The 15,205-nt window shown below is 43.4% G+C and overlaps 1 protein-coding gene across 3 annotated transcripts in view; it reads right to left on the bottom strand.

Annotated features, from left to right (window-relative positions):
• BRD8 (bromodomain containing 8) overlaps positions 1-15,205 on the bottom strand; it is a 378,782-nt gene that overhangs the window by 192,467 nt on the left and 171,110 nt on the right. For 2 of the 3 annotated variants that reach the window (XM_069244463.1, XM_069244464.1), the window contains exons 10-12: positions 5,241-5,376; positions 4,333-4,566; positions 3,909-4,183 (exon numbers count right to left, since the gene is read on the bottom strand). In XM_069244463.1, the coding sequence (XP_069100564.1) occupies positions 3,909-4,183; positions 4,333-4,566; positions 5,241-5,376 (645 nt within the window). The remainder of the gene's footprint in view (positions 1-3,908; positions 4,184-4,332; positions 4,567-5,240; positions 5,377-15,205) is intronic. The other variant, XM_069244465.1, reaches the window with a different exon arrangement.

Below are 15,205 nucleotides of genomic sequence, written 5' to 3'. Positions count from 1 at the left end.
TATAGGTGGTCACCCTGCTAGGTGACCTATTTCCCCTTCCAGGGCCTCCTCTGCAACATTTACTTCAATTTCTGGCCACTGAACCACAACTGGACTACTACAATCTGCAGCTATAACTGTGCATCCTCTGGGGGTGACAAGTCTTCAGCCTGCACAAGAAGAAAGAAGGAATCTCCCTTGGAGTGAAGGAGTCACTCCCCTGCATCCATAGGCACCAACTGCAACAACAACCAGCTGTGTGGATCTCCTCTCCTCCAGAGCTACGAGGATCCTGCATCACAGGTGGTGGTCTGGAGTGGTCCCTTTAGTCCTCTCTGCCAGCTGTCCAACTTTGGAGATGGTAAGTCCTTGCCTCTCCACGCAAGACAGAAACCACATGCACCGCATCTCTTGCAGCTACGAAGGCTTGTTGGCATCTCTTCCAAGGGATCTTTGGGCTCCGTGTAGTCCCAGCCCCCAGCACTCTTCCCTGCGACGCACAGCCCTCTTTGTGCTTTTTCTGCATGTGGGACTCCTTCCTAGGTGTGCTGCTTGGGCCTCACCTAACTCCTGTGCTTGCTGCCTGTGGGGGCTGCCTCCTCTTCCTGAGACTCTCCTCACTACTGAGGGTCACCCGGGACTTCCTGACATTGAAAGAGTCCCCCTGGACCTTGCTGGTCCCCGGCAGCCCCGCATTTCTTCTCCAAAGACATTTGTCTTTGCTAAGGCTTGTTGGTAGTTTTACCACACCACTGACCGACTGCAATCCTTCTCCCGGCATGGTACATCGACTGCATCACCCCAGGAACTCTTCATCTGCTCCTGGACTGCACTACTGCTCCAACGTGAACTAGACTTGGTCCGGTTCTTTTCCAGGTCATCCTCCTCCACGATCCACCGTTTCTTGCAGTCTTGTCTGGGTCTTGCAATATCCTTCTCTGAAGTCCTTTTGGTGGGTATGGGAAAAAACAAATACTTACCTCTTTTCTCTGGGTCACTGGGGGCACTCCGGTACTTACCTTGTGGGTTTCCTTGTTCCACTAGCTCCCCTCTACCGGGTCCACTTCCTTGGGTGGGAGACTGCCTTTCACGTTCCACTTTCTTAATATATGGTTCGGTCCCTCCCTAGGCCTTCAGTATTTTCTATTGTGTTCACTGTTTTCTATTGTATTCTATGCTAATTGCTGACAGCTACTGTACAGATAATAGTGTGTTTTATTACCTCCAGTTGGGGTATTGCCTTTACAGAGTTTTAGTATTTGTGTCACTAAAATAAAGTACCTTTGTTTTTATAACACTGAGAGGTTCTTTCATGGGTGTAAGTGCTGTGTGACTACAGTGATATTACATAAGCTTTGCATGTCTCCTAGATAAGTCTTGGCTGCTCATCCACTGCTACCTCAAGAGAGCCTGGCTTCCTAGACACTGACTACCCCTCTCTCATAGGGGATACCTGGACCTGGTATAAGGTGATAACACCATAGGTGCTCACCACACACCAGGCCAGCTTCCTACAGTCATTGACATCGAGACGATCTTAAACAGGGTATGTTGTAGTTTAGGCATTCAATGGCAAAGTTGTGGTGTCCATCAGCGACAATGATGATGACAATGTCATTTGTTATTTATCTCTCAACTTTTCCAGACTTTCTCTCCCTGGAACTCCCTCTGTGGGTGCCCTTTGGGGTTGCAAGTGCTGTCCCAGTGGAAACAAAGTGTTTCCTGGAGGGCTTTTCTGGTCTTTTGTTTCCCTTCTCCCTAGGATATTTTAACTGCAGTGGAGTCTTATTCCTTCTCCCTTCTTCAGGGTCCTTGTTTCCAGAAAATCACAGTCGTTTATGGAATGAGAGGAGGGCAGACACAAATGCGCATACTTGGTATGGGGCTGATTCAGCATTCTTTCTCCCAGAAAAAAAATTATTTAATGAAAAGAGAAAGCACTCGGAACTGTAGAAAAGGGAAAAATACTCTTTGAGGAATCCGCCAATACAAAAATTAATTGCTAGGAAAAGCTACTGGAGCCTTAATGGAACAGGATGCCTTTTTTAAATATCATATTGTAATCCATTCGAGCTGCACCACAGGAGCTGCAATGTCCTCTTGTGAAAAGGTTTTGGTATTACACACTCTCTAAAATTCAGAAAGTATTCTCTGTAGTAGTAATTTGGAGGGTGTTTCACAATATGCTGGACTCTTTTCTATTGATATATGAATTGTGCAGTCTGGTCCTGCTGCGCTCTTCTTTGTAAATCCATTGATTTTGACCACCATGAAAAGATCAACACCAAATTTGCCACCCATTTAGCATAGTCATATAAGATTCGGCATGTCAAACAACGTGCAGCTCCGTGCAGGGTTAAAAAGTTAATAGGGACATGGATGGGAAGCAGGGGTAAACAAAAATGTTTTACCATTTTAATTCCCAATGAGGATTTTGTTCATGTCTACCGCCAAAACTTCTAACCAGATTTACACCATTTCTGGCACAAAAGTTAACCTTTACTCAGAAAGCGTGCTTTCTGTTCAATAGCATGTGAAAGCCAGGTGGGCTTCAAAGAATTAACATTTTTATATATTTGATCAGTTCACAAGCCTTTTTTTTTATTTGCTTATAACTTTTGCACAGCTTGATGACTACATATCAAATATGGAAAACACCGGGTTGAGATTACTCTTGATAACCGCCAGTTATCTTGTGCAGCGCACAATGTGCACCAAAATTCATGCCGCAACTGCGCTCAGTAGACCCCTTATCCCAAAAGCATGCCAAAAAATAAAAGACTATCTACAAACAGCAAAACATAGTGAGCGTGAGTTATGGTGTGCATAATTCGCTAATTTCATGGCTTTTTCAGTTTTGTGTTTGCTGATTCATAACTAACCTTTAACTTTGCATTTCAGTGAATATAAGTAAACAGGCAGATAAGCAGAGAGGCTGATATGAGGTGTTCCGAGTCCCCACATGCAGAGAGTAACTATACTAAGATTTTGGACTAAAAATTAAGATCCTAAGAGCCAGAACTATCCTTATGTTTTTTCATTTCTTTAAAACCTTTCTTCATTCAGCATTGAGTATGAAGCTAGATGAACTCTGTGGAAAGCAGTGAATGAAATTAGTTGCCTCTAGTTATCAGCAGTAAACTAAAGTATAAATCAATATGAGGAAGCAAAAAAACCAAACATGGGCAAAGTCAATCGGTCTACTCTGCCAAAGCATGTTTTCTGCCAGTATTCACTTTCTCAATCCTTGCAGACCTGCTGAGCAAGCACTGGCAAAGCCAGTATCAGCAGACAGGCATCGTGGGGAAATCTAGATGCAATGTGTCCGCATCTTGAAAGTATAGAAAATAACATTCCAAGATGGCCACTTGTCGTTTTTGGCAACCAATTTTACAGCACCGGCAAAGTAACAACAGCAGACAGAAACGGCCTTAGAGAATGTAGAGGAAGAAATAGGTGGTGAAGTGAGATACTGTGACAGTGGAGGTGGGGGATTCAAGGATGACTCCTATTGACTTCCAGAGTAGAAATGCCCTAGACACATGCAAAAAAATAGTTCCCCCCGACATCAGCCATGGAAGGATATACTTCAAAATGATCTGATGATGGTGGCGTGGGGGAGGAGTGGTGAAACAAACCCAATAAAAGGGAAGAAAGCAATTTCATCAGGAGAAGGTTACTGAAATAAGAGGGTAATCTTTGATTTTGGCGTTGCTGTGTGTTGAGGAGAACCGTGTACACCTTATCAGAATATTGGATGCTTCTAGCCCTAAATATATTTTGGAATTCTAATTTAGAACTTTCCGTCAGTCACTCAGGAAGATGTGCACTTTTCTCATTTGTTAGCCACCACGCTTTTCTATTAAAATATTTTCCCATTAATACCCTGTGCTTTCAAATCTCATAAAAAACGCTTTACCATGCCCTACCTTTTCCTCTATGATGGCGATGATGTCACCCACAGTCTCAAAGTCCAGCTCTTCGCAGGTGTATGAGTCCATTCGGTCAGAAAGATCAAGATCATCCTTGGGGTCTGCCAGACTGCTGCTGCGGTCTTTGGGATCCTCAGAATCGGTGCCGGTGCCCAAGCATTCTTTATTAATGGAGTCCATGATCATAGAGATGTCACTGCTGTCCACAGAAACCCCCAGTGAGTCAGGATCCACCATTGAGTCCAAAGGAAGGCAGGCCTCCTGCAAGCCCACTGCAAAAACAGAACACTTAGAGAACAGGACAGACATGAACACCTGCCACCATCCCGCTCACACACCCAAGCTCAGTGCTAGCCAGCAAAGCAGGGCAAGGCCAGGGAAAACCCAGCTAGAAAGGAGGAGGGTTGGGCTGAAGACGCACCTGAGACTGCTGCAGCTGCTGCTGTTGCCACTGCACTTCCTGGAGCTGCCATTGGTGGAACCAAGCCTGGTGTTGGCATTCTGGACATCATGACCATGGGGGCTGAGGACACAGAATCTACCAGGGAGAGTGGAGCTTTGCCCGGTGACTCATTGCTGACAGCAGAGAAGGAAGCTAGAGGCAGGGAGAACTGCGCTGGGGCAGCTTCTAACAGTCGGGATAGGGTGGGAGCACCTGACAGACAGAGGACAAGAGAGGAGGAAGAAAGCTCAGAAGAAGCAGCAGCAGCCATCCCATCTCACATCCTTTAAGCTTTTTTGCATCTCAGCACCTCCGGCTGCACAAGTAAACACTGCATTGGGAACATCACTTTCATCTTCCAGTACACCCCCGTTCTCAGCACCACACAAAGAGTGGTGCCATCTACACACTCCTCCTCTCCTACAGCTCTGTATAACTACAGGCAGCTTCTTCAGCACAAGCTCCAGAGCTCTACCCTCTGTAAAATCCAAAGTGCATTGGTTTGTACACTGCAAACCGTTAGTGCATCACACCCTTTGCACAACCCCCAGAAAACCTTGTATCACTACAATGCTTGATCTCTACCACCTGTATAATACTCAATGCCTTCTGTCTCCGCACAACCATGAGGCTACATCATCCTTCCCCAAAAGCATGACCTCTGCCCTTCACATAACCTCTGGAGCATAGCTTTCTATAAAAGGTTTTTCTAACACTACAACCTACTTTGTTCACGCAATGTTCACATCCTCTCAATACAACCCTCATATCTCTCCTCACAAGCCTTAAAGTTCTGTACTTCATGCAAACCTCACTAAAACAACTACAGCATGGTCTGCTGGGCCATACATCTCTGCTAAGACTGCATATTAAACAAGGGAAATTACCAGAGGCAGCAGGTGATGAGCCCTGCACTAATTGTAGATCCGCTCCATGAAGTAATGGAAGGGTGCCTCCAACCTCCATTAAGGCACCTGACCCACTCATGTGACCACATGCCATTGCCATCTCGCTCTCGCTGGCCTGCAAGAAAAACAGTGTTAGAAGTCTGAGGACGGTAGAGAAAATCTGGTAAAGACAGAAATCCAATGGGATAGGAAATGATACAATGACATTAAAGTAAACCAAAGAAAGGGCTAGATTCCAGGACAAGAGAGAAATGCCTCTAAAGAAAATGAATGTGGGAAGAAGAGAAATTAGAGAAAACACTGGACATCAGGTCAAAAGAGGAATACTATGAAAAGAAGAGATAACCAGACAAGCGATAAAAGTGATACGCAGACAAATGGAACCACCTGAGGGAGAGGGATACCAGGACAAGTAAGGAATATATCCAGAGGACTGGTTTTGGGACAAGTGAGTGATGCTTCAGTAAAGAAAGGGATACTGAGACCAGAAAAGGGACGATAGATAGGAAAGAGTTCCTAGGATGAGAAAATAAAACTGGGACAAGAGGGGAATTCCTCAAGTGAGAAATGGAAACCTAGACGCAAGGAAGGTATGCCAGGAAAAGAAAGGAATCTAGAGAAATTGAGAGGGGATAGAAATCCTTCAACAGAGAAAAGAATACTTTCCCAAATGAGGAGTGCAGAAATAGGGAGAGGAACAAAGGACAAGGATGCAATCAATAGAAGAGGAGGCAAATCAATACAAGTGAGGAATCCCACTAAAAGGAAGGGACACCGTTGACGGAAGAGGACATCTGGAAAGACAAGGAATACAGGCAAACAAGAGACAAATTCAGAAAGAGAAAAGGGGACACTAGAACATGAGAAGGCGAGAGAGGAAAAAAGAGGGTCGAAACACCAGGAAAAGTAAGGATTTGTACGTAAGTGGAGAAAACATGTGCAATTGAATAGAAACAAAATGGTAAAGAATACCAGCAAGACTGAATCAGACAATTGATGCTTCTAGACAAGAAAGATACAGATATTCTGTAGTAGACAAAGACACAGGACAGATAACAATAGTCATATCAAGAGATTTCATAACTGGTGGGAAGATACTTAAGAGTATGAGGTTGTGTTCAACTGTGCTAGAAGGGGAGTCGCATATACCAAATGACAACATTTGAAATCAATAAGACTGAAGTCCTTTCATCAGTATAGAACATAATGTAAGGTTTTGATAAGGCATTTTGATAGAACACGTAACTACATTTAAGTTTTTAGAGTCTAAATCTAGGATGGATGATAAACAAAGCTACTTAAAAAGTGTGCTGCACATTTTCTGTGATTAGTGGCACATAACACCCCGGGGGCTAAAAATCACTTATAGAAGAGGACAAAGGTGCAAAGGGCATGATTTAGAGTTTGACAGATGATTTACGCAATCATAAACTTGGCAGATATCCCGTCCACCATATGGCAAGTGCATTATATCCAATGGCACTTGTGGTATGGCAGACTGGATATCCATAATTCCTGTGACCAAATAACCTGTCTGCCGAACTCTGCATCAGGCCCTAAGTCTGAAACTAAAGAAACAGTGGGTAAGAATTTAGAGAAATATAAGTTCCTAGACAAATAAGCATGTATTCTAACTAGCATGGTAATCCTTATGCAGCAGGTGTTACAAGTGAAATATATGAATCTACCAATGACTTGACACTTAAAGGTGGGTAGTTAGGGAAATCTATGAGTTAAGTCCGGCAAGACTGCATTAGCTTATGGCAAATAATTAACAAAATAACTCTAAATTCAGTTCTTCTTGCAAGCTCCATATTCTCCCTCAGATCTCATGCTATCGCTGGAAAAGAACTGATTAACTAGAAAATAAGTAGTGATAAAGTTGACAGGATCATGTGGTTTCTTCTCCTATGTGCCTTCTTCTTGGATATTATCTTAGCAACAGTCAGCTCTCAATTATCTCTCTGTATGCAAGGTTTGCCAGGTTTTGGCACTGTGTTTCTTTTGGTTAAATGAACTACTTTGCCCATTTTTATATTTTCTAATGGACTCAACTTCAACTTCCATTCCACGGTGGGGGTGCTTTCAAGATGTGATATACTCTGTTCATGTTGTTTAAAACTTGTATTCACCCATGGGCTTGACAGTACTTTCATTTCCGAATAAGTCTGCGCTTCAGCAAGGGCAAAATCTTGATATCGTTATATTGGTCTTTTATGTATGGCTTCTCAGCAATGGATTATAGGCCAAACTTGGCCACTAGTGTTTTCTGGAATTCTCTCAATCTCTTCCTCAGGATGGCTTGGTGCTTCATCAGTCAGGGAGGAGATGCAGTCTTCCTTCTCAGGACCTGTTTGGGACAGATTTGGCCTGTCATCTTCTTAACGCTGGGTGCCAAAATTACCATGGTTCTTTTTTTCAGTGAGATGCTTCCCACTGTTATTTGGATCCTGCTTCCTGCAATCCAATCTACAATTATAACCATAGGTAGTCCCCCTAGAGAAAATGTCCTACAATTCTTTATCGTGAGGAAAACGTTCCTGTTCCTTAAACAGAAGGAATGATGCTGGGCAGGTGTGGCATTTAGAATCCTCTTCAGGGTAGTGTGGACCCTTTCACCTGGAGTTTCCTACTTGAGTCAATAATTCCTTAAAACGGAATGTCTTTCCCTGATTTTCAATGTAGCATCTCATTTTAGTCCTCCATGAGTTTTTCAGTACATCATCTGATTTTAGCCCCCATGAGCTCCTCAGCTCCAGACTGCTGCTTGGCTTCAGTTAGCTTCGCTAACTTCCTTAGCACCTCAGCTCGTCAACTCTAATCAGGTCCTATGTTCCGACAATCTACCATTTTGTATTTTGCTATGAAGTGTGTATAAGAGGCATAGTGGGCGGAAAATAGAGATGAAGCACAAGATAAATACGAACATAGGGATGATGACCACAATGCTAACGACAATAGACTATACTCGCCCAGTGACTAACACGGGCATCTTCTCACGGTGAAGCCTGATCAGCCTGCAGAATGTTCCAGTGCTGCTCTGGTACTGGGCCAGTCATGGGTACATGACCCTGTAGGACATTGCAGCGTTGTTTATATGCTAAAACAGCTTTTCGGAATGGTGCACCTTTGTCTTGCCTGACATCAGAATTGGAGAATTAAACCCTCAGAACAAGTGGGCAAATTTATGCAACAAAAACAGGAGACTAGAAGAAGATTCTGAAAGTTTTGGAAGGAAATACAGGATATGGAAAATGTCACTTACCCAGTGTACATCTGTTCGTGGCATTAGTCGCTGCAGATTCACATGCTGTGCACATCCCGCCATCTGGTGTTGGGCTCGGCGTGTTACAAGTTGTTTTTCTTCGAAGAAGTCTTTTCGAGTCACGAGATCGAGGGACTCCTCCCATTTCAGCTCCATTGCGCATGGGCGTCGACTCCATCTTAGATTGTTTTCCCCGCAGAGGGTGAGGTAGGAGTTGTGTATGCTAGTAATAGTGCCCATGCAATGGAGTGAATACGTATGTACATAATGTAGTTTAAAGTAATATATTTACAAATGTTCAAGATCAACTTCTAAACGGCTACAGGCTCCCGGGGAGGCGGGTGGGCGCATGTGAATCTGCAGCGACTAATGCCACGAACAGATGTACACTGGGTAAGTGACATTTTCCGTTCGATGGCATGTTTAGCTGCAGATACACATGCTGTGCATAGACTAGTAAGCAGTTATCTCCCCAAAAGCGGTGGTTCAGCCTGTAGGAGTTGAAGTTGTTTGAAACAATGTTCGTAGTACTGCTTGACCTACTGTGGCTTGTTGTGCTGTTAACACATGTACACAGTAGTGTTTAGTAAATGTATGAGGCGTAGACCATGTAGCTGCCTTACATATTTCGGTCATTGGAATATTTCCTAGAAAGGCCATGGTAGCACCTTTCTTTCTAGTTGAGTGTGCCTTTGGTGAAATAGGCAGTTCTCTTTTTGCTTTAAGATAACAGGTTTGAATGCATTTAACTATCCATCTAGCAATGCCTTGTTTAGAAATTGGATTTCCTGTATGAGGTTTTTGGAAAGCAATAAATAATTGTTTTGTTTTTCAAATTAGTTTTGTTCTGTCAATGTAGTACATTAACGCTCTTTTGATGTCTAATGTATGTAGTGCTCGTTCAGCTACAGAATCTGGCTGTGGGAAGAACACTGGTAATTCTACTGTTTGATTCAAGTGGAACGGTGATATGACTTTTGGTAAAAATTTAGGATTTGTCCGTAGAACTACTTTATGCTTGTGTATTTGAATAAATGGTTCTTGTATGGTAAATGCTTGAATCTCACTTACTCTTCTTAAAGATGTGATGGCAATTAAAAATGCAACTTTCCATGTTAAGTATTGCATTTCACAACAGTGCATGGGCTCAAAAGGTGGACCCATGAGTCGTGTTAAGACAATGTTGAGGTTCCATGAAGGAACTGGTGGTGTTCTTGGTGGTATAATTCTCTTTAGGCCTTCCATAAACGCTTTTATGACTGGTATCCTAAACAGTGAAGTTGAGTGCGTAATTTGCAGGTAAGCTGAAATTGCGGTATGATGTATCTTAATGGAAGAAAAAGCTAGCTTTGACTTTTGCAAATGTAGTAAGTATTTTACGATATCTTTGGCAGATGCGTGTAAGGGTTGAATTTGATTATTATGGCAGTAATAAACAAATCTTTTCCACTTATTTGCATAGCAATGTCTAGTGGTAGGTTTCCTAGCTTGTTTTATGACCTCCATACATTCCTGTGTAAGGTCTAAGTGTCCGAACTCTAGGACTTCAGGAGCCAAATTGCTAGATTCAGCGATGCTGGATTTGGGTGTCTAATCTGTTGTTTGTGTTGCGTTAACAGATCTGGTCTGTTTGGTAGTTTGACATGAGGCACTACTGAGAGGACTAGTAGTGTTGTGTACCAAGGTTGTCTTGCCCATGTTGGCGCTATTAGTATGAGTTTGAGTTTGTTTTGACTCAACTTGTTTACCAGATATGGAAGGAGTGGGAGAGGGGGAAAAGCGTAAGCAAATATCCCTGACCAACTCATCCATAACGCATTGCCCTGAGACTGATGTTGTGGGTACCTGGATGCGAAGTTTCGGCATTTTGCGTTTTCCTTTGTTGCAAATAGATCTATTTGTGGTGTTCCCCAGCTCTGGAAGTAAGTGTTCAGTATTTGGGGGTAAATCTCCCATTCGTGGATCTGTTAGTGATCCCGAGAGAGATTGTCTGCTAACTGATTCTGAATTCCTGGAATAAATTGTGCTATTAGGCAAATGTGGTTGTGAATCGCCCAATGCCATATTCTCTGTGCCAGGAGACACAACTGTGTTGAGTGTGTCCCTCCCTGTTTGTTTAGGTAATACATCGTTGTCATGTTGTCTGTTTTGACAAGAATTTGTTTCTGGCTTATTATGGGTTGAAATGCTTTCAGCGCTAGAAATACTGCCAATAGTTCTAAGTGATTTATGTGAAACTGTTTTTGCTGACTGTCCCATTGTCCTTGGATGCTGTGTTGATTGAGGTGTGCTCCCCACCCTATCATGGAGGCATCTGTCGTTATTACATATTGTGGCACTGGGTCTTGGAAAGGCCGCCCTTGGTTTAAATTCATACTGTTTCACCATTGAAGCGAGGTGTATGTTTGGCGGTCTACCAACACCAGATCTAGAAGTTGACCCTGTGTCTGTGACCATTGTGATGCTAGGCACTGTTGTAAGGGCCGCATGTGCAACCTTGCTTTGGGACAATGGCTATGCATGAGGACATCATGCCTAGGAGTTTCATCACCATTTTGACTTGTATTTTTTGTTTTGGATATATGGCCTGTATTACTTTGTGAAATGCCTGAACCCTTTGTGGACTTGGAGTGGCAATCCCTTTTGCTGTGTTGATTGTCGCCCCTAAGTATTGCTGTGTCTGACACGGCAGAAGGTGTGACTTTGTGTAGTTGATTGAGAAAACTAGTTTGTGGAGGGTTTCTATGACATACTTTGTGTGTTGTGAACACCGTTCTAGCGTGTTGGTTTTGATTAACCAATCGTCTAGGTACGGGAACACATGTATTTGCTGCCTTCTAATATGTGCAGCTACGACTGCCAGGCACTTTGTAAAAACTCTTGGCGCAGTTGTTATTCCGAATGGCAACACCTTGAATTGGTAATGTACCCCTTGGAATACAAACCTTAAGTACTTTCTGTGTGAAGGATGTATCAGTATATGGAAATATGCATCCTTTAGGTCTAGTGTTGTCATGTAGTCTTGTTGTTTGAGCAGTGGGATTATGTCCTGTAATGTCACCATGTGAAAGTGATCTGATTTGATGTAGGTATTTAATGTTCTGAGGTCTAATATAGGTCTCAGACTCTTGTCTTTTTTGGGTATGAGAAAGTACAGAGAGTAAACTCCTGTTCCTTTCTGTTGGTTTGGTAGTAATTCTATTGCTTCTTTCTGTAGCAATGCCTGAACTTCTAGTCCTAGAAGATCTATATGTTGTTTTTACATATTGTGTGTTTTTGGTGGGACGTTTAGAGGGAATTTGAGAAATTCTATGCAATAACCATGCTGGATAATTGCCAGTACCCAAGTGTCTGTTGTTATCTCCTCCCAATGTTTGCAAAATGTGCTTAGTCTCCCCCCCACAGGTGTTATGTGTTGGGGATGTGTGACTTGGAAGTCACTGCTTGTTTTGAGGAGTTTTGGGGCTTTGGAACTTCCCTCTACTTTTTGGGAACTGTCCCCCTCTATATTGTCCCCGAAAACTTCCCCGCAGATATTGGCTCTGATAAGTGGGCCTTGTTTGTGAGGTTGTGGGTTCTGTGCTTTGCCCTCGAAACCCCCTTGAAACTGTCCATAGCATCCGAAAGGTAGTCAAGTAACAAAACGCCAACACGTGTTTCGTCTAATGAGATATAAATCTCCAAGACTTCATCAGGGCTAGAATAAACAAAGATAATGTCTAAGAAATGTGATACGGTAATCTCTGATTCATAATAAACAATGAGTGACAACAATATGTCACCCCCACCGTGACGTTTGTGTGATTCACAAAGGAAAATTGCAATATGTGACATATGTGAAAAGAGCAGAGAAGAATTAAACCTTCACCCATACGGGTATTAACAAGCAAAAATTGATACAACGTGAAACGGAAGGAAAAGGAGGTCAATTCTTGTGAAAATGCAAAAAAAATACAATAAAACAGGACAGACGCTGTCGGTACGAACATTCATTGTAAAGGCTAATACACGCTAAGATTTGTTGTGTCATGATTGGTGCACGTCCTCAATTTTAGATTGTGATGTAGGTGAGAACATTCAAAAAGACTCAAATTCAAAAGGCCGGTATGTCAAAAAGCAATTGCTATTGTTGCAATTACAATGAATGTTCGTACCGACAGCGTCTGTCCTGTTTTATTGTATTTTTATTGCATTTTCACAAGAATTGACCTCCTTTTCCTTCCGTTTCACGTTGTATCAATTTTTGCTTGTTAATACCCGTATGGGTGAAGGTTTAATTCTTCTCTGCTCTTTTCACATATGTCACATATTGCAATTTTCCTTTGTTAATCACACAAACGTCACGGTGGGGGTGACATATTGTTGTCGCTCATTGTTTATTATGAATCAGAGATTACCGTATCACATGTCTTAGACATTATCTTTGTTTATTCTAGCCCTGATGAAGTCTTGGAGATTTATATCTCATAAGACGAAACACGTGTTGGCGTTTTGTTACTTGACTACCTTTCGGATGCTATGGTCACGGATGTGTTGACCTTAAGGATTGTTCTTCCATCACTGTGATGTAACCTATCTTTCAAGAATAAATTGAAGATTCCTGTTTTCACGATTTCCGGTCTCACAACGAAATTCTCAATTAGTATTTTATGGACACTAAACACATCTTATGTAATTGTTTTTTGATTCATAAGTGCCCTGACTTCCAACTTTTCTATGTTCGGTCTCTTCGGAAACCTCAGAGGATTAGGGAAGATCCTCTTGCCAGGAGCACCGTGCCCTATCTGCTATGTATATCTATTACCTTGTGGATTCATTGTGAGCGCCCAATTTCTATGTTCTTTCTTCCTGGTTGCTAGTGCTTTGGTTTTCCCCCTTGAAACTGTGTTTTTCGAAATGTGCCTCTGCTCTGTGGGGAGTAGAGTGCGCCCGTGGCTTTGGCTGTATCAGTGTCTTTCTTAAGTTTTTCGATAGCAGTGTCCACCTCCGGCCCAAACAACTGCTGTCCGTTAAATGGCATATTCAGCACAGCTTGCTGTATTTCCGGTTTAAATCCTGATGTACGCAGCCATGCATGTCTCCTTATTGTCACTGCTGTGTTGACAGTTATAGCAGCTGTGTCTGCTGCATCCATTGCTGACCGTATCTGATTGTTGGAGATACTCTGTCCTTCTTCTACTACTTGCTGTGCTCTTTTTTGGAACTCCTTGGGCAAATGTTCTATAAAGTGTTGCATTTCGTCCCAATGAGCCCTATCGTATCTGGCCAACAAAGCCTGTGAGTTTGCAATACGCCACTGGTTTGCTGCCTATGCCGCCACCCTTTTGCCTGCTGCGTCGAATTTTCGACTTTCTTTATCTGGAGGTGGTGCATCTCCTGAAGTGTGTGAGTTCGCTCTCTTGCGAGCTGCCTCTACTACAACTGAGTCCGGTGTTAGCTGTTGTGTGATGTACACGGGGTCTGTTGGTGGCGGTTTATATTTTTTCTCCACTCTTGGAGTAATGGCCCTTCCTTTTACAGGCTCCTCAAACACTTGTTTGGAGTGTTTTAGCATTCCGGGTAGCATGGGAAGACTCTGGTACTGGCTGTGTGTGGACGACAATGTATTAAATAGAAAGTCGTCTTCAATGGGCTCTGCATGCAGGCTGACATTATGAAATGCCGCTGCCCTCGACACCAGCTGTGCGTAGGCTGTACTATCTTCTGGTGGCGACGGTCTAGCTGGATAACAGTCAGGACTATTATCTGACACTGGCGCATCATAAAGGTCCCACGCGTCAGGGTCATCTTGACTCATACCTGTATGAGTCGGGGATTGCATCATAGGTGGAGTGGCTACCGGTGATGTTTGCGGCGATCGCTGTGGAGATGGTGGCGGGCTTACTTGTTTAGCCACCTTTGCCTGTGGCTGCTTGTCTTTCTCCTGGAAGCCAAGTTTGGTTTCATTCTAATAGGAGGGAGAGTGCTGATCTTCCCTTTTTCTTTTTGGATGTGGAGCCTTCTTTGGGTGTAGTCTGGCTCCATTGTCTCCAATTCCTGTCCAAATCTATGTATTTTCATTTGTGAGGACAGTCCTTGTTCCTCTGTGTAGGAACTTGATTTCAGTTCCGAGGCCGGATGTTTCGGTATCGAAACCTTTTCGGCTACTTTTTTAGGTTCCGACGAAACCTTTTTTATTTTCGGCGTCGTCGTCTCTCTGTGCCGATTCATTTTGGTGCCGCTGTCTCGGTGCCGTACTTGCTAGGAACCGCTATCTCGGGCCCGAGATTGCTGTGTGGCGGTATCTCGACCGGAGTCGGATGACTTCGACACAAGCGTGCCCTTTTTCGGTGCCGATGATCGGTCACCTATTTTTCGGGTTAAGCCATGGCCTGTTGGCGGTGGCGTCCCCTGGGCTTTTGTGGTCTTCTCGTGAGTTTTATGTTTCGACGTCTTACTCACGGTTTTCGGCGTTCCTTCAGGATCGATCTCATCCGAGTCCGATTCCTGGATGGAGAAGGTTTCTTCTTCCTCCTCGAAATGCCCTTGTCCTGTCGGCGCCGATGCCATTTGCAGTCTTCTTGCTCTTCGGTCTCTTAGTGTCTTCCTGGACCGAAACGCTCGACAGGCTTCACAAGTATCTTCCTTGTGTTCTGGCGACAAACACAAGTTACAGACCAGATGCTGATCTGTATATGGA

This window comes from Pleurodeles waltl, chromosome 7, assembly GCF_031143425.1.
Source record: "Pleurodeles waltl isolate 20211129_DDA chromosome 7, aPleWal1.hap1.20221129, whole genome shotgun sequence".
In the NCBI taxonomy this organism is placed as follows: Eukaryota; Metazoa; Chordata; class Amphibia; order Caudata; family Salamandridae; genus Pleurodeles; species Pleurodeles waltl.
The sequence above is the reverse complement of the archived record's forward strand: the minus strand, read 5'-3'. Positions and strand labels throughout refer to the sequence as shown.